This window comes from Oncorhynchus kisutch, linkage group LG2, assembly GCF_002021735.2.
Source record: "Oncorhynchus kisutch isolate 150728-3 linkage group LG2, Okis_V2, whole genome shotgun sequence".
Lineage (NCBI taxonomy): Eukaryota > Metazoa > Chordata > Actinopteri > Salmoniformes > Salmonidae > Oncorhynchus > Oncorhynchus kisutch.
In genome coordinates this window covers 5,998,716-6,016,651 of record NC_034175.2, presented here as the reverse complement: position 1 = coordinate 6,016,651, position 17,936 = coordinate 5,998,716, and the positions used below count along the sequence as shown (strand labels likewise).

Here is a 17,936-nt window from a genome sequence, read left to right as displayed (position 1 = left end):
GTGTTAACACTACATCAAGGCTCTGCACAGGAAATGTTACTATTAATGGTTGATGGTAGTGGGTAACCAAATCATAGATTGGAATCTGCTTGTCCAAAGACTGCTTTGAAGGTAAGGACACAAACTTTTAATATTTTGTCATTTGTGATCAATCTCTTTAAAATAGGGATGGAAAGAAAATCCTGCTTTCTCTCCAGGAGACTTGGCCAACCAGATCTGTGCTGGATGGTTGGAAATGTTCTTGATATAAAAATACATTTTTAAAGATGACACAACCTTCAAGAAAAAACAAATTAAGATCAATATTAAGGTGGTTTGTGACAAATAGATGAAGATCAATATTCAGGTGGTTTATGACAACTAGTTGAAGATCATAATTCATTTAGTTTATGACAACTAGTTGAAGATCAATATTCAGGTGGTTTATGACAGCTAGTTGGGGGCGGAGTTGCAGTTTACTGCAGTTTACTGCAGAGATAGCCTGCAAAGTAATGTCATACTTTCCAGGTCCATACCCAAACAGTTCGAACTACTAATTTTGAAAATTACTCTCTCCAGAAATAAGTCTCTCGCGGTTGCCGCCTGCTACCGACCCCCCTCAGCTCCCAGCTGTGCCCTGGACACCATTTGTGAATTGATCGCCCCCCATCTAGCTTCAGAGTTTGTTCTGTTAGGTGACCTAAACTGGGATATGCTTAACACCTCGCCAGTCCTACAATCTAAGCTAGATGCCCTCAATCTCACACAAATCATCAAGGAACCCACCAGGTACAACCCTAACTCTGTAAACAAGGGCACCCTCATAGACGTCATCCTGACCAACTGGCCCTCCAAATACACCTCCGCTGTCTTCAACCAGGATCTCAGCGATCACTGCCTCATTGCCTGTATCCGCTACGGAGCCGCAGTCAAACGACCACCCCTCATCACTGTCAAACGCTCCCTAAAACACTTCTGTGAGCAGGCCTTTCTAATCGACCTGGCCCGGGTATCCTGGAAGGACATCGACCTCATCCCGTCAGTTGAGGATGCCTGGTCATTCTTTAAAAGTAACTTCCTCACCATTTTAGATAAGCATGCTCCGTTCAGAAAATGCAGAACTAAGAACAGATACAGCCCTTGGTTCACCCCAGACCTGACTGCCCTCGACCAGCACAAAAACATCCTGTGGCGGACTGCAATAGCATCGAATAGTCCCCGTGATATGCAACTGTTCAGGGAAGTCCGGAACCAATACACGCAGTCAGTCAGGAAAGCTAAGGCCAGCTTCTTCAGGCAGAAGTTTGCATCCTGTAGCTCCAACTCCAAAAAGTTCTGGGACACCGTGAAGTCCATGGAGAACAAGAGCACCTCCTCCCAGCTGCCCACTGCACTGAGGCTAGGTAACACGGTCACCACTGATAAATCCATGATTATCGAAAACTTCAATAAGCATTTCTCAACGGCTGGCCATGCCTTCCGCCTGGCTACTTCAACCTCGGCCAACAGCTCCGCCCCCCCCCGCAGCTCCTCGCCCAAGCCTCTCCAGGTTCTCCTTTAACCAAATCCAGATAGCAGATGTTCTGAAAGAGCTGCAAAACCTGGACCCGTACAAATCAGCTGGGCTTGACAATCTGGACCCTCTATTTCTGAAACTATCTGCCACCATTGTCGCAACCCCTATTACCAGCCTGTTCAACCTCTCTTTCATATCGTCTGAGATCCCCAAGGATTGGAAAGCTGCCGCAGTCATCCCCCTCTTCAAAGGGGGAGACACCCTGGACCCAAACTGTTACAGACCTATATCCATCCTGCCCTGCCTATCTAAGGTCTTCGAAAGCCAAGTCAACAAACAGGTCACTGACCATCTCGAATCCCACCGCACCTTCTCCGCTGTGCAATCTGGTTTCCGAGCCGGTCACGGGTGCACCTCAGCCACACTCAAGGTACTCAACGATATCATAACCGCCATCGATAAAAGACAGTACTGTGCAGCCGTCTTCATCGACCTTGCCAAGGCTTTCGACTCTGTCAATCACCATATTCTTATCGGCAGACTCAGGAGCCTCGGTTTTTCGGATGACTGCCTTGCCTGGTTCACCAATTACTTTGCAGACAGAGTTCAGTGCGTCAAATCGGAGGGCATGCTGTCTGGTCCTCTGGCAGTCTCTATGGGGGTGCCACAGGGTTCAATTCTCGGGCCGACTCTTTTCTCTGTGTATATCAATGATGTTGCTCTTTCTGCGGGCGATTCCCTGATCCACCTCTACGCAGACGACACCATTCTATATACCTTCGGCCCGTCTTTGGACACTGTGCTATCTAACCTCCAAACAAGCTTCAATGCCATACAACACTCCTTCCGTGGCCTCCAACTGCTCTTAAACGCTAGTAAAACCAAATGCATGCTTTTCAACCGGTCGCTGCCTGCACCCGCATGCCCGACTAGCATCACCACCCTGGATGGTTCCGACCTAGAATATGTGGACGTCTATAAGTACCTAGGTGTCTGGCTAGACTGCAAACTCTCCTTCCAGACTCATATCAAACATCTCCAATCGAAAATCAAATCAAGAGTCGGCTTTCTATTCCGCAACAAAGCCTCCTTCACTCATGCCGCCAAGCTTACCCTAGTAAAACTGACTATCCTACCGATCCTCGACTTCGGCGATGTCATCTACAAAATGGCTTCCAACACTCTACTCAGCAAACTGGATGCAGTCTATCACAGTGCCATCCGTTTCGTCACTAAAGCACCTTATACCACCCACCACTGCGACTTGTATGCTCTAGTCGGCTGGCCCTCGCTACATATTCGTCGCCAGACCCACTGCCTCCAGGTCATCTACAAGTCCATGCTAGGTAAAGCTCCGCCTTATCTCAGCTCACTGGTCACGATGGCAACACCCATCCGTAGCACGCGCTCCAGCAGGTGTATCTCACTGATCATCCCTAAAGCCAACACCTCATTTGGCCGCCTTTCGTTCCAGTACTCTGCTGCCTGTGACTGGAACGAATTGCAAAAATCGATGAAGTTGGAGACTTTTATCTCCCTCACCAACTTCAAACATCAGCTATCTGAGCGGCTAACCGATCGCTGCAGCTGTACATAGTCTATTGGTAAATAGCCCACCCTTTCTCACCTACCTCATCCCCATACTGTTTTTATTTATTTACTTTTCTGCTCTTTTGCACACCAATATCTCTACCTGTACATGACCATCTGATCATTCATCACTCCAGTGTTAATCTGCAAAATTGTAATTATTTGCCTACCTCCTCATGCCTTTTGCACACATTGTATATAGACTCCCCCTTTGGTTTCTACTGTGTTATTGACTTGTTAATTGTTTACTCCATGTGTAACTCTTTGTTGTCTGCTCACACTGCTATGCTTTATCTTGGCCAGGTCGCAGTTGCAAATGAGAACTTGTTCTCAACTAGCCTACCTGGTTAAATAAAGGTGAAATAAAAAATAAATAAAAATGACAACTAGTTGAAGATCAATATTCAGGTGGTTTATGACAACTAGTTGAAGATCATAATTCATTTAGTTTATGACAACTAGTTGAAGATCAGTTTTCAGGTGGTTTATGACAACTAGTTGAAGATCAGTTTTCAGGTGGTTTATGACAACTAGTTGAAGATCAGTTTTCAGGTGGTTTATGACACCTAGTTGAAGATCAATATTCAGGTGGTTTATGACAACTAGTTGAAGATCAGTATTCAGGTGGTTTATGACAACTAGTTGAAGATCAATATTCAGGTGGTTTATGACAACTAGTTGAAGATCAATATTCAGGTGGTTTATGACAACTAGTTGAAGATCAATATTCAGGTGGTTTATGACAACTCGTTGAAGATCAATATTCAGGTGGTTTATGACAACTAGTTGAAGATCAATATTCAGGTGGTTTATGACTACTAGTTGAAGATCAATATTCAGGTGGTTTATGACAACTAGTTGAAGATCAATATTCAGGTGGTTTATGACTACTAGTTTAAGATCAATATTCAGGTGGTTTATGACAACTAGTTGAAGATCAATATGTTGGAGTAAACACCGTACTCCTGGCGACCGTGTCAGCGTGGGCCAATTATGCGCCTCCCCATGGTCTCCCAGTAGCGACTGTCTGCGAAAGAGACTGGAATCGAACCAGGATCTCTAGTAGCACAGCTAGCAACTGCGAAAAGTGAAATGATTATCTTGACAAAGGGTAAAATACTCACTAACACAGCTCATGAAACATAGGACCAGCACTTAACATGCCGCGTTTATATTTTTTCGTGGATGGCTGCAAACTATTATTAGGTCAGTGTTTTTTAAATCAAAACAAGCAGAGCGGTAGAAGAATGTCTTGTGGTATAGGTACGGCGGGTCGTGACTGGCCTCACACTCCATCCAATACAGTAGGTGGCGTTGTATGCACCTATCATTCAAGAGTTAAGAAGAAGAATATAGAAAGTAAGCCTACACGGTTTTGACTAGATATAAAACAGTTTATGTCACAATTGACTAGAATTTACTTTTCGTAGCAGGGAAAGAGATCTTACGCAACAGGTTGGGAGAATTAGGTTAAAGTTAGGAAAAGGATTAAGATTAGCTATGGAAAAAACGACTTTAGATGTAATTTAACACAATGTATCCCTTCTAGCCATGACCCAGAAGCACTGGGACCTAGACTGCAAGTTATTATATCCGGGTTATTTAAATTAGCTCCAGTTGAGTGTCTTTATCGTTAGGTTACATGTACCCTTGAAATAATAAACGAAAGAACAAAGTTAACAACTGGTTTGACTTTTGCACGGGTAATTTCAATGGACTCTTGGTGCATATGTGCACATTTCTAAACTTGAAAACAATCCGAGTGTAAAGTGCATTTGATTTGTTGCCTGGTGTTCTATTATTATTATTATCATAATAATCTTCTATTTTTTTGAAGTAATAAAAAAATAAAATCCTTCAGATGGCAAGTTCCAGGAAAGTGATTGAACTGTTTTATGACGTGGTCTCTCCCTACTCATGGCTTGGCTTTGAGGTTAGTGTCTTTAGATTGTACATGTTTTCATTTCAGAGGTAGAGTTATATGCTTGATTAATCATTGTGCATGCATGTATCCGATCTTAAGGTCATGTGCCGTTACAGAAATGTGTGGAACATTGACCTTAAACTACGTCCTGCGTTCTTGGGTGGCATCATGCAAGGATCAGGTATGTAGCTAAGATCAACATTACACAAACCAGGCTTCACAATAGGCTATGGGCTATGGATGGATTGTTATGTTTACATTGCACATGTTGTCAGTCAGCCATTAAGTCATTATGGTGAGTCATCTGCATTGTGATGTAAAGTCTGTACTTTTATCCTGTATTCCAGGTAATAAGCCCCCAGGTCAGGTCCCAAACAAGTTCCTGTATATGACCACAGACCTGCACCGTCTAGCCCAGTACTTCCAGGTCCCCATCAGTCCCCCTGCTGACCCCTTTGAGGCCATGTTCGAAAAAGGTGCAACCCCCCTGCATCTTCTTTATATAAATATGCCAGTAGCCTATTTTGCCAAGCGCATAACAACGCTATTGGATATATGTTCACATAGGGTGGGAACAGCACTAATATGCCAGTACTGTTTCTTATATAGAATGTATCTTAACATATCTTAAAGATCAATGAAGGTTTCCTAATGTAGATCAAACAGCATCTTTAACAGGTCTTGGCCTCAGTGTAGTAGAGCAAGATTTGGTAGCTCATCCCTATGAACCTAATACACTGCTCTGTATGGTCTCTATTAACCTTTTTGTGCCTCGCCGTCAAGCAAAATAAACTCCTTGCTGACCTCACGGTCACCACATTATTCTCTTGCAACCATGTATTTGTCTGTCCCAGGCTCGCTGTCTGCCATGCGCTTTGTGGCGGCGGTACAGGAGAGGGAGGTGGGAGGAGATAAGCAGGTAGAGCAGGTGTCACGGGAGCTGTGGATGAGGATCTGGAGCCAAGACAAAGACATTACCCAGCCTGCATCACTCTCTGAGGTACCAGGATGTACTCAAGTCACTGTAGCTTGAATTCAAGGCTTCTCTCCATTCATCATCTGTCTAGTGTTTTTCCCATGTGCCTTTCACATAATATCTGAAAAATTTGCATTTTACTAAAGTGTTAAACATGTGTTATCTTCCAACACTAATGCCATTGTTCTCAAGATCACAATCCCTGAGTGCTGGAGGGCATAATCCTCCTAGAGCATTTTGAGATTGGGTCTGGGTAGATAGTGGCGTCGTGGATGTGAACATTGCAGGTTGTTTGTTTTTAATGTGATTCATGTTTTTTCCAGGCAGCCATGAAGGCAGGGCTCTCAGCCAGTGAGGTGGAAGAGCTGCTGAAACTGTCCACCTCTAAGGAAATCAAAGACAAGCTGAAGAGATCCACCCAGGAAGCACTGGACCATAGGGTCAGTGTCTCCCCCTCCTCTCCCTGTTCCCTCCCAACCTACCCCACCCCATACATGTAGATCGTTTAGATGGCTGTTAATGACAATAGCAGCCATCAGTGTGGGAGTGGACATCAGTATCAGTACATTCACTTCTTTCACTATCTCACCTTGTCTCTGTACTCTTTCATTCAGGCCTTTGGTTTTCCTCTGGCTGTGTGTCATGTGAATGGAAAGGCGGAGGTGTTCTTTGGCTCTGACCGGTTTGAGCTCATTGCCCACTGCATAGGTGAGCCCACACTTCCTCTGGCATCATAAGATGTCATGTTCCTGCATAAACTCCCACTTTGGATGCATCAGAATATTCACAAATAGCATATTATAGAATTTACTTTAACCAATATGACTTATCAATCCACCATCATACCAGGGCATGTAATGCTTAAAAAGAAATTGGATGAATACAATATTTAGCTACAGAAGTGCCATTGTTTACCGATCTCTATAGCTTCTGTCCAAAAATGAATCCTGTGATATTACGTCAACACATACTGGAGGAGTTACTGGCTAGCTACAGTGGCTAGCTTAGGTAACGAACTAGCCAAGTTGGTCGCAGGGCGCGCATGACCAGAATGACACATCGACGAACCACCAAAGTCACACCCCAAATTGAGAAAGGGGCGGAGTTCGACCATTTTGTGTCCAAAGTCAACCTTTAAGATGATAACAATTACCGTAGGCTATATACTTACAGCAATTTGGCATTTTACATCATTTAGCAGACGCTCTTATCCAGAGCAACTTACAGCAGTGAGTGCATACATTTTAATACTTTTTTTGTACTGGTCTCCTTGGGAATCGAACCCACAGTCCTGGCACCATTTTCTACCAACTGATCTACACGGGACTGCAATCAATACTGTACATCTTATTGTAATACGTCACATGTCATTGTACATGTTTTATGTCATGCACCTCACAACCTTTTGATAGATTTATCTAGGTATGTAATCACTCAACTCGAGACAGTTATCATTATTGCATTATTGCTTCCTGGTTGCTAGATATGGTAGATTCTATTGTTTAGAATATTGGTTCCTATATCATTACTGTCATCTCTTTGAGCCCATCAAGATTCACCTCAGTGCAGACCTTATCCAATCATATCCTTGTGTCTTCTAGGAGAGAAGTGGATGGGACCCCAGCCTGCTGCTGCCAAACTGTGACTTGAAACATGAAACTGGGACGTGACTGGGACTTGAAACCTGTCACATATGGAATTCATTAAGATGAATAAATATAATCGATATGATTTGAAGTTGTCTATTTTCTAAATTTTCTAAATCGGTCTGAAAATGATTATTTGAAATAGATAGATGACTGTCTTTTCACTAATATTTTTTACTGCCACAGAAAGAAACCTGACATTCATATTTAAGGACAAGCAAGGCTTTAGGAACATTAGTTGCCAGCTAGGGTGAGAGAAAATGCCTGATATGCGAAACAAAAGGAAGAGGACAGAAAATAGACTGGAAAGAAGTGGAAGAACCTGTTTCCCCAGGTCAAAAGAGAGATGGCGAAGGGTTAGCAAACACAACAAGAGTTTGACAGGTCAAGACAGAATGAGGGAAATAACTTCTACAGAGGGAGAGAAATAAATCCACTAAACTGGTGTAACAACATTACGATAGACTCCCTGGGTGAGGAAAAGGGGGAGAGGGGGAGGAAATGGAGTGAGAAACGATGGGAGAGAAAGATGGATGTAGTGCAGGTGAAGAGGGCGGAGTTGAGACAACACTGAATGTGTGACTTAGACAAACACAGAGCTACACAACACAGTTATCCCTGGAGCCTCACAAACCCCCTGAGAGGAGAGAGAATGGGAGAGAAACCACAACACTAACCCTGGACTACACAACAGTAATCCCTGGAGCCTCACAAACCCCCTGAGAGGAGAGAGAATGGGAGAGAAACCACGACACTAACCCTGGACTACACAACAGTAATCCCTGGAGCCTCACAAACCCCCAGAGAGGAGAGAGAATGGGAGAGAAACCACGACACTAACCCTGGACTACACACACAAACTGACACAACAGGGAAAATGTATGAAATGTGTTGGTTTCTGTGACGGAAAGGGCCAAGGATTATATTACTGGATTGTTAAGGTTTATTTCTCAAGATCTGAGGCACACACACACACACACACACACAGAGGGAGAGAGGTAAGATGACTACACTGTGTGTTTACTTTGTCTATGTGATTGTTTTATAATGATTTCTCTGAACTAGATATTGGTTCCATTACTGTATACTGTATATACGAGATAGAGGTTGTTTGTGTTCCTCTGCTGAGTGTGTTTTACCGGTTTGTCTATGGGTGTGTGTCATTGTGCTTTACCTGGTTGAAAAAAATGCAGCTGGACAAGTTAAATAATCACTGCACTGACACAAACATGTGATTAGGGAGATTTATTTTCCTTGTTCGTTTGTCTTTTGGAGGAGGTGTTGGGATAAAACAGAAGTCCAATTTCAGTCTTAATTCACATCACAGGATCTGATCTAGTTAGTCCACTATAAACAGAGGATCTGAAACTCACTATTACTGGCCATCATGTGAGGACGATGTTGTTCATCATTCATGTGATTCATCCGTTCTTGTGTTTTAATGTTAAAGCAGGTTATGTGTGTAAGTGTGACCTTTCCTCATGGGAAAAAAAGAAACAGAGGATGTGTTACGTGAATATTCCTCTCCCAGGCACTGAGCCACCTGCCATTGAAACCTTGTTTTAAACCTGATTGAACCAGTGATTCGTACAGGATTTCAGAAGCAACATGACTCGGTTGAAATGTGAAAGTTCAAGACAAAGTAAATGTGGGAAATCTCAGCAGAGTTCCCCTGGGAAGGTCTAAAAAAAGGACTCAATGTCAATCATTTCATCAATTACATTGGTTATGCACTGTGATCAAGAAATGTAATGTCACCTCTTGACATACGGTACCAGTTTGGACACGCCTACTCATTCAAGGGGTTTTCTTTATTTTGACTTTTTTCTACATTGTAAAATAATAGTGAAGACAAAAAAAGGTTGGAATCACACATGGAATCATGTAGTAACCAAAAAACTGTTAAACAAATCAAAATATATTTTATGTTTGAGATTCTTCAAAGTTGTCACCCTTTGCCTTGATGACAGCTTCGCACACTCTTGGCATTCTCACAACCAACTTCATGAGGAATGCTTTTCCAACAGTCTTGAAGGAGTTCCCACATGCTGAGCACTTGTTGGCTGCTTTTTCTTCACTCTGCAGTCCAACTCATTCCAAACCATCTCAATTGGGTTGTGGTCGGGTGATTGTGGAGGACAGGTTTTCGGATGTAGCACTCCATCACTCTCTTTCTTGGTCAAATAGCCCTTACACAGCCTGGTGGTGTGTTTTGGGTCATTGTCCTGTTCAAAAACAAATTATAGTCCCACTAAGCGCAAACCAGATGGGATGATGTATCGCTGCAGAATGCTGTGGTACACATACTGGTTAAGTGTGCCTTGAATTCTAAATAAATCACTGACAGTGTCACCAGCAAAGCACTATCACACCTCCTTCTCCATGCTTCATGGTGGGAACCACACATGCGGAGATCATCCGTTCACCTACTTTGCATTTCACAAAGATACGGCGGTTAGAACCAAAAATCTCAAATTTGGACTCATGAGACCACAGGACAGATTTCCACCAGTCTAATGTCCATTGCTCGTGATTCTTGGGCCAAGCAAGTCTCTTCTTCTTATTGGTGTTCTTTAGTAGTGGTTTAGTAGCAATTCAACTATGAAGGCCTGATTCACGCTGTCTCCTCTGAATAGTTGATGTTGAGATGTGTCTGTTACTTAAACTCTGTGAAGCATTTACTTGGGCTGCAATTTCTGAACTCTAATGAACTTATCCTCTGCAGCAGAGGTAACTCTGGGTCTTCCTTTCCTGCGGTGGTCCTCATGAGAGCCAGTTTCATCATAGCGCTAGATGGTTTTTGCAACTGCACTTGAAGAAACTTTCAATTTTCAGGATTGACTGACCTTCATGTCTTAAAGTAATGATGGACTGTTGTTCTTGAAGCTGGTTGAAAGAATGCCAAGGGTGTGCAAAGCTGTCCCCAAGGCAAAGGGTGGCTACATTGAAGAATCTCAAATGTAAAATATATTTTGATTTGTTTAACCCTTTTTTGGTTTCTACATGATTCCATATGTTATTTCATAGTTTTGAAGTCTTTGCTATTATTCTACAATGTAGAAAATAGTAAAATAAAGGAAAACCCTTGAATGAGAAGGTGTCCAAACCTTTGACCTGTACTGTACAATGTTGTAACCTACAAGGCTTCATGTTTTACCCACTTTGCCTTGCTTTGTTGTTAGAATGTCTTCAATATCAGAAGAAGACTCCCGCTGTCAACCAGGAGACACCATCTGTAGTAAGTGTTACACACACCACACACACACACTGCACACACACACACACACACACACACACACACACACACACACACACACACACACACACACACACACACACACACACACACACACACACACACACACACACACATACACACACACCACACACACCACACACACACACACTACACACACACACACACACACACACACACACACACACACACACACACCGCACACACACCGCACACACACCGCACACACCACACACACACACACACACACACACACACACACACACACACACACACACACACACACACACACACATACACACACACCACACACACCACACACACACACACTACACACACACACACACACACACACACACACCGCACACACACCGCACACACACCGCACACACCACACACACACACACCACACACCACACACACCGCACACACACCGCACACACCACACACACACACACCACACACCACACACACACACACCGCACACACCGCACACACCACACACACCACACACACACACTACACAGACACACACAGTTATCTTTCGTTGTCTTAATGCTCGCGTCTGTTCCTCAGATATCCGTGTGTACGAGCAAGAAGTGATCATCGTGCCTATCCTGCTATTGGCTAGCTTCCTGGTCGTGCTGGTCTTCATCATCCTGCTACGGTACTGTCCTGAGAAGGTGGACCGCATCCGACCACAGAACACTGTGGCCACGTCCAGATCACAGCGCTCCAGAAGACAACTGCACGGCATTGATGGTGAGTGTGTGTACATTTGTGCTCAAGGATGTGACTTTGAAAGACTGTTTTCATAGGGAAATACTGTAGGTAATTTGAGGTAATGCGTGTGTATGTTTCTGTCTCAGTCAACAACATAGGCTCTTATTCTATTTGCATAGGCTAGTAATGAACAGAATCAAACCTGTTATTATACTGTAGCTATCTACTTCTAAACTTCAGGCAATAACCTCTTCCTCTCTCTTCCCTCTCTGTCCTCTCCCCCTCCTCTCTCTATTCATCCTCCCCTCCCGCTCCGCAGCTCCCCTGGGTATCAACCCGCTGGAACATGAGACTATTGCTCTCGATACCCCCTCCTACTCTACCTTCTCATCAACTCACTCCCACCCCTCCTCCAACCGTCTCTCCTTCTCCATGAGGACTCCCTCTCTCCCCCCTATCCCCCCACCCAAGACCTTCATCCCATCCTCCCTGTCCAGCCCCCTGCCCCAGGCGTTGACACCTTCCTTCACCCCTATGGTCCAGCCCAGGGAGCTGCCTCGCCAGAGGCTGCCAGAGTCCTTCAACCTAGTGGCCTCGCTGCCCACAGCCTTCTCCCTGCGCTCTGACAAGGCTGTCTCTCTCTACAGGGCCCGCATGGACAACAGGAACGCTGTGCTCCGAGTGCTCAACGGTGAGAGGATGAAAAGCAGCTACTACTGAAACAAGCTATTTAATAATGGCTTATAAGCAGTGTATTAGCATACCAAAGTGATGATATAGTCAGAACTACTTAGGGTTAGGATAAGGGTTAAAATTAGGGTTGACATTAGTGTAAGGTAGAATTTGTGGTCAAAGCATGGTACTTCAATCTTTTCCAGCATGGTCAAGAAGTGAGGAAACAACCACCGTAAAGAGCCATTGAATGGGGGAACAGCGTCATTAGGCAGTTTCTTCCCTAGTTTCAATAGGTGTAGCTGGTGCTTGTGGATTGTTAGACAATCACCACCATAATTGCAGCTGTTTACTTTGTAAAACTGGTCTCTTTACAACCTGTTTCTCTGACCTCCCTTTCAGAAATGTAATTACCAACTGGTACAGCAAGTCTGCTTCAAGGCTTTGAGATACAGACAAAATATGTTCAGCCATAGCAGTTGTTTATCAAAGGCTTTGGAAGGCCATTTTCGCACAGCATGTTGCAGGCAATTTCATTTTCCTCTCCTCCTACTCTCCCTCAGACTCTGCGAGCGCCACAGAGAGGCACAACTTCCTGGGCTTTGCTTCCTTCTTGTCTCAGTTGGGGCCACACCCCTTCCTACCGGAGCTTCTGGGCGTGGTCTCTCTGCGTGTGCCCCTAGTCACCGTTGTTGAGGAGCTAGAGAACAGAGATCTGCTCAGCTTCCTGTGGCGGTGCAGACAGGTAGGAACCACATTACCCATGAGGCATTGTCTCTACAAGCCCATTATTTATACTAAAATTAGGAGCTGTTTGTGATTTTGCGTATAAATTGATTCTCTTTGTGTGTTTTGTCAGGATGGTGTGGGCGGGGAACCTCCATGTGAGATCACAGAGAGACGTATATTTACCATGGCCAAACAAGTAGCCTCTGCTCTGGTGAGTAAACTATGGTAATATGTTGGCTTAATGTGTTTCTGCCACAGAAATCAACATGTTTAAACCATGATAATGCCCCATGTTCAAACCATCAAACCATGAACCTGCCCCATGGTCAAACCATCAAACCATGAACCTGCCCCATGGTCAAACCATCAAACCATGAACCTGCCCCATGGTCAAACCATCAAACCATGAACCTGCCCCATGGTCAAACCATCAAACCATGAACCTGCCCCATGTTCAAACCATGAACATGCCCCATGGTCAAACCATCAAACCATGAACCTGCCCCATGGTCAAACCATCAAACCATGAACCTGCCCCATCCTGACATCCTCATTGTCTACTACTAACATTATCTCTTTACCTTGTTTGCTTTTCCATAATTAGGATCTGAAAGGATTTTGAAAGATGTGTGTGCTGTGTCTCAAAAGTCCACAGTGGCTTCCTGTGTTTATGTATTCTCCACAGTGGCTTCCTGTGTTTATGTATTTCCACAGTGGCTTCCTGTGTTTATGTATTCTCCACAGTGGCTTCCTGTGCTTATGTATTTTCCACAGTGGCTTCCTGTGTTTATGTATTTCCACAGTGGCTTCCTGTGCTTATGTATTTTCCACAGTGGCTTCCTGTGCTTATGTATTTTCCACAGTGGCTTCCTGTGCTTATGTATTTTCCACAGTGGCTTCCTGTGCTTATGCCTTTTCCACAGTGGCTTCCTGTGCTTATGTATTTTCCACAGTGGCTTCCTGTGCTTATGTATTTTCCACAGTGGCTTCCTGTGCTTATGTATTTTCCACAGTGGCTTCCTGTGCTTATGCCTTTTCCACAGTGGCTTCCTGTGCTTATGCCTTTTCCACAGTGGCTTCGTGTGCTTATGTATTTTCCACAGTGGCTTCCTGTGCTTATGTATTTTCCACAGTGGCTTCCTGTGCTTATGCCTTTTCCACAGTGGCTTCCTGGTGCTTATGTATTTTCCACAGTGGCTTCCTGTGCTTATGCCTTTTCCACAGTGGCTTCCTGTGCTTATGTTATCTCCACAGTGGCTTCCTGTGCTTATGCCTTTTCCACAGTGGCTTCCTGTGCTTATGTATTTTCCACAGTGGCTTCCTGTGCTTATGCCTTTTCCACAGTGGCTTCCTGTGCTTATGTATTTTCCACAGTGGCTTCCTGTGCTTATGCCTTTTCCACAGTGGCTTCCTGTGCTTATGCCTTTTCCACAGTGGCTTCCTGTGCTTATGCCTTTTCCACAGTGGCTTCCTGTGCTTATGTATTTTCCACAGTGGCTTCCTGTGCTCATGTATTTTCCACAGTGGCTTCCTGTGCTTATGCCTTTTCCACAGTGGCTTCCTGTGCTTATGTATTTTCCACAGTGGCTTCCTGTGCTTATGCCTTTTCCACAGTGGCTTCCTGTGCTTATGTATTTTCCACAGTGGCTTCCTGTGCTTATGTATTTTCCTTCTCTGCATTGATTTGGTCAGTTGAATTCCATGGCAGGTTTCCTGTATGTCAGTGTACTGCACCTGTCCTGTGTATTATGTACAGAAGAGGGAAAGGAAACAAGAGGACGAAGTCACTGTGGACTTTAGAGACTAATTGAATGAAAGGGAATAATTTACAAATGTTGAGATATGACACTGTCTCACAGCTTTAACCTCTGACCTTTGACCTCACGTTATCCACTGTCATCCAATCAGGAGTTCCTCCACAGCCGAGACCTTCTTCATGGCAACGTCTGTGCTCACAGTGTATTGGTCAGCCGGAAGCTGACGGCCAAGCTGTGGGGACTGGGCGGGGTCTACACCAGGAATACCCAGGGAGCTACTAAGACTGAAGTTCCCAGCTTGAAGAAATGGCAGGCCCCTGAGCTATTGGCTAGGAGGCCTGCCAATCACAGCAGTGACGTGTGAGTTACCCTACTTAGTCTATGCTGACATTTCAATCAATTCTCAAGGTATGCAAAATACACTGATACATGTTTGTCTTTCTCTCACTAGCTGGTCGTTTGGCATCTTGTTGTTTGAAATGGCAACCTTGGGTGAGTTACATGAAATCTATTCTTCTGACTTTGAGTGCCCCTTTTGGCCAATGATACACATAACAACCACTCTAATTTATTCTGATATAATCTCTTTCTCTGAGCTACAATCTCTAATTTGTGTCATTAACCTTTCCTTCTCTCCCCTCTTTCTCTCTTTCTCCCTCTCTCAGGTGATGCTCCGTTTTCAGATATCTCCGTCAACGAGCTTCTACAGTTTCACCAGAGAGGGAAAACACTGAGAAAGCCAGCCAACTGCTCCAACTCACTGTAACTATCCATTATACAGCACTATTATTACTGCGTTATTGCCAGGAGAGGGGGCTTCTTTAGACTGATACCAAAGAGAAGATAGAGGAATCTAGTTCCTAAAAGCCTGTTTTAGTATGGGCATTCAGGAATTTCATCATTTTGTAGTAGTCAACTGGATGGGACTTCCTATGGGTTAAGGAAGGGTCACATAATTCCATCCAGGTCTTCAGGAGAGATCGGCAAATGAAATATACCTGTGAGCAGGAGTGAAAGTAAGGCGGTACAGCGTCCCGGCAAGATAAATAGTTGAGGTACACCATACCGGCAAAACACGAATGAGCCTATAGCAATAATTCAAGCAAAATGACAAAACTGTAGGCTATTCCACCACTTTATATCATTACCGAAAGTCAGAGGCATGAAAAATGAGTGAACTGACTTGAAAACGGGTGTTATAGCCTACGCTCCAAAATTCAATGTTGTTCCACGAGAACACTGAAATTTGGCAAGGCAGCGATGAGTGTCCGACACCGAGACGAGCGAGGACAGCAGTGGACGCATAATTTATTGCCTAATGTCATTACACTTAGTGGGGTTTGGTGTAACAGATTCACGTGCCTGGATAGCCTAGTAAAGGAGCCCTTTGTGGGGTTTGGTGTAACAGATTCACGTGCCTGGATAGCCTAGTAAAGGAGCCCTTTGTGGGGTTTGGTGTAACAGATTCACGTGCCTGGATAGTCTAGTAAAGGAGCCCTCTGGAGACATGTTGAGACTGGATGAACATGTAAAGGAGCCCTCTGGAGACATGTTGAGACTGGATGAACATGTAAAGGAGCCCTCTGGAGACATGTTGAGACTGGATGAACATGTAAAGGAGCCCTCTGGAGACATGTTGAGACTGGATGAACATGTAAAGGAGCCCTCTGGAGACATGTTGAGACTGGATGAACATGTAAAGGAGCCCTCTGGAGACATGTTGAGACTGGATGAACATGTAAAGGAGCCCTCTGGAGACATGTTGAGACTGGATAAACATGTAAAGGAGCCCTCTGGAGACATGTTGAGACCGGATGAACATGTAAAGGAGCCCTCTGGAGACATGTTGAGACTGGATGAACATGTAAAGGAGCCCTTTGAGGGGATTGTTTGACAATCAGATGAAAACATCATGACAGGTGTGTGTTTATGTGTGTTTATGCTACAGTAGAAGGTAATACATTGTAAAAGTTCATTGACAAACCTTTGGTACTAGGCCCACGGAGATCCTAATGAATGAATAGGGGATTCTATATGTAATTAATGATTAAGCCCATACATAAAATTATTTATGCACACGCTTATAGGAGGTCCTGTACCAGGAAGAAATTAATACTACTTTCACCCGTGCTTGTAAGCAAACATTCCATAACTGCAGGTGGGAGTAAATCACAAACCTTGGCTTTATACCTGTTCAAACAACACGCTCTAGGTGGCAGTATGCACCCTTTCAGTTTGTTTACCAACTCATAGAAGTAGTAAAAGAAGAAAATTGACTAGTTCAAAATGGAGATGGCCTCAATGATGCTGCTCATGCTCTCACAGATGCCATAATGGGACAGACAGATACACTGTTCTCTGTCCTCTGTCTTTATGATGGAGATATGCCTCTATTCCCCCGTAACCACGCCCACCCTTCTCACAGGTACTCCATCATCAAGGCCTGCTGCCAATGGAAGGAGCAGGATCGCGCCACGTTGGCCGAGGTCGACCGCAAGCTCCAATCAGGAGAGAAGAGTGCCAACGACAAAGTCCTCAAGGTGCCTGAGCCAATCAACATCGAGCAGTACCTGCAAGAGGCTGGATATGGGGAGTCCAACAGCTACACTGTTTTCTGAGTGGCGGCTGTGCCGTCCAACGAAATGCACTATGCTGAGGGACGACGGTGGATGTTTATATATGTATGCCTCCATTCATTACAGAAAGATATTCACTTCCTTCTGCTCTTTTTCAGTCCCCTTCATGGAGGACAGATTTTTTTTAAACCATGGACTTATGATAGGTGTACTTGAACAGATACAATCGTTGAGTCAACTTCAGTTTGTAGATGATTGTGTATATCAGTGGAGGCTGCTGAGGGGAGGACGGCTCATAATAATGGCCAGAATGGAGTGAATGGAATGGTATCAATTTCATGTGTTTGATACCATTCCATTCTCTCAATTCCAGCTGTTCCACTCCATTCCAGTCATTATTATGAGATGTCCTCCCCTCAGCAGCCTCCACTGATGTACACTACCGTTCAAAAGTTTGGGGTCACTTAAACATTTCCTTGTCTTCCATGAAAACATACATGAGATGAGTTGCAAAGTGAATAGGAAATATAGTCAAGACGTTGACATGGTTATAAATAATGATTTTTCATTGAAATAATAATTGTGTCCTTCA

The 17,936-nt window shown here is 44.2% G+C and overlaps 2 protein-coding genes across 3 annotated transcripts; both read left to right on the top strand.

Moving 5' to 3' along the window:
• The first annotated feature begins 4,655 nt into the window (after positions 1 to 4,655).
• LOC109868238 (glutathione S-transferase kappa 1-like) lies at positions 4,656 to 7,722 on the top strand. Of its 2 annotated transcripts, none has more exons than XM_020457675.2 (8): positions 4,656 to 4,788; positions 4,947 to 5,018; positions 5,109 to 5,190; positions 5,357 to 5,485; positions 5,864 to 6,009; positions 6,309 to 6,425; positions 6,600 to 6,693; positions 7,587 to 7,722. In XM_020457675.2, exons 2-8 carry the CDS (start codon positions 4,947 to 4,949, stop codon positions 7,628 to 7,630), a joined length of 684 nt encoding a protein of 227 aa, XP_020313264.1. In that variant the 5' UTR covers positions 4,656 to 4,788; the 3' UTR covers positions 7,631 to 7,722. The 2 variants fall into 2 exon arrangements, with proteins under 2 accessions (XP_020313264.1, XP_020313265.1); XM_020457676.2 differs by having other exon boundaries at positions 4,676 to 4,788; positions 4,923 to 5,018.
• A 347-nt stretch (positions 7,723 to 8,069) lies between these two features.
• Positions 8,070 to 17,675, top strand: LOC109868794 (tyrosine-protein kinase STYK1). The gene is made up of 10 exons (XM_031785934.1): positions 8,070 to 8,629; positions 10,814 to 10,869; positions 11,464 to 11,649; positions 11,930 to 12,301; positions 12,846 to 13,027; positions 13,142 to 13,222; positions 14,920 to 15,128; positions 15,220 to 15,260; positions 15,434 to 15,530; positions 17,194 to 17,675. Exons 2-10 carry the CDS (start codon positions 10,815 to 10,817, stop codon positions 17,384 to 17,386), a joined length of 1,416 nt encoding a protein of 471 aa, XP_031641794.1. The 5' UTR covers positions 8,070 to 8,629; position 10,814; the 3' UTR covers positions 17,387 to 17,675.
• The last annotated feature ends 261 nt before the right edge of the window (positions 17,676 to 17,936 follow it).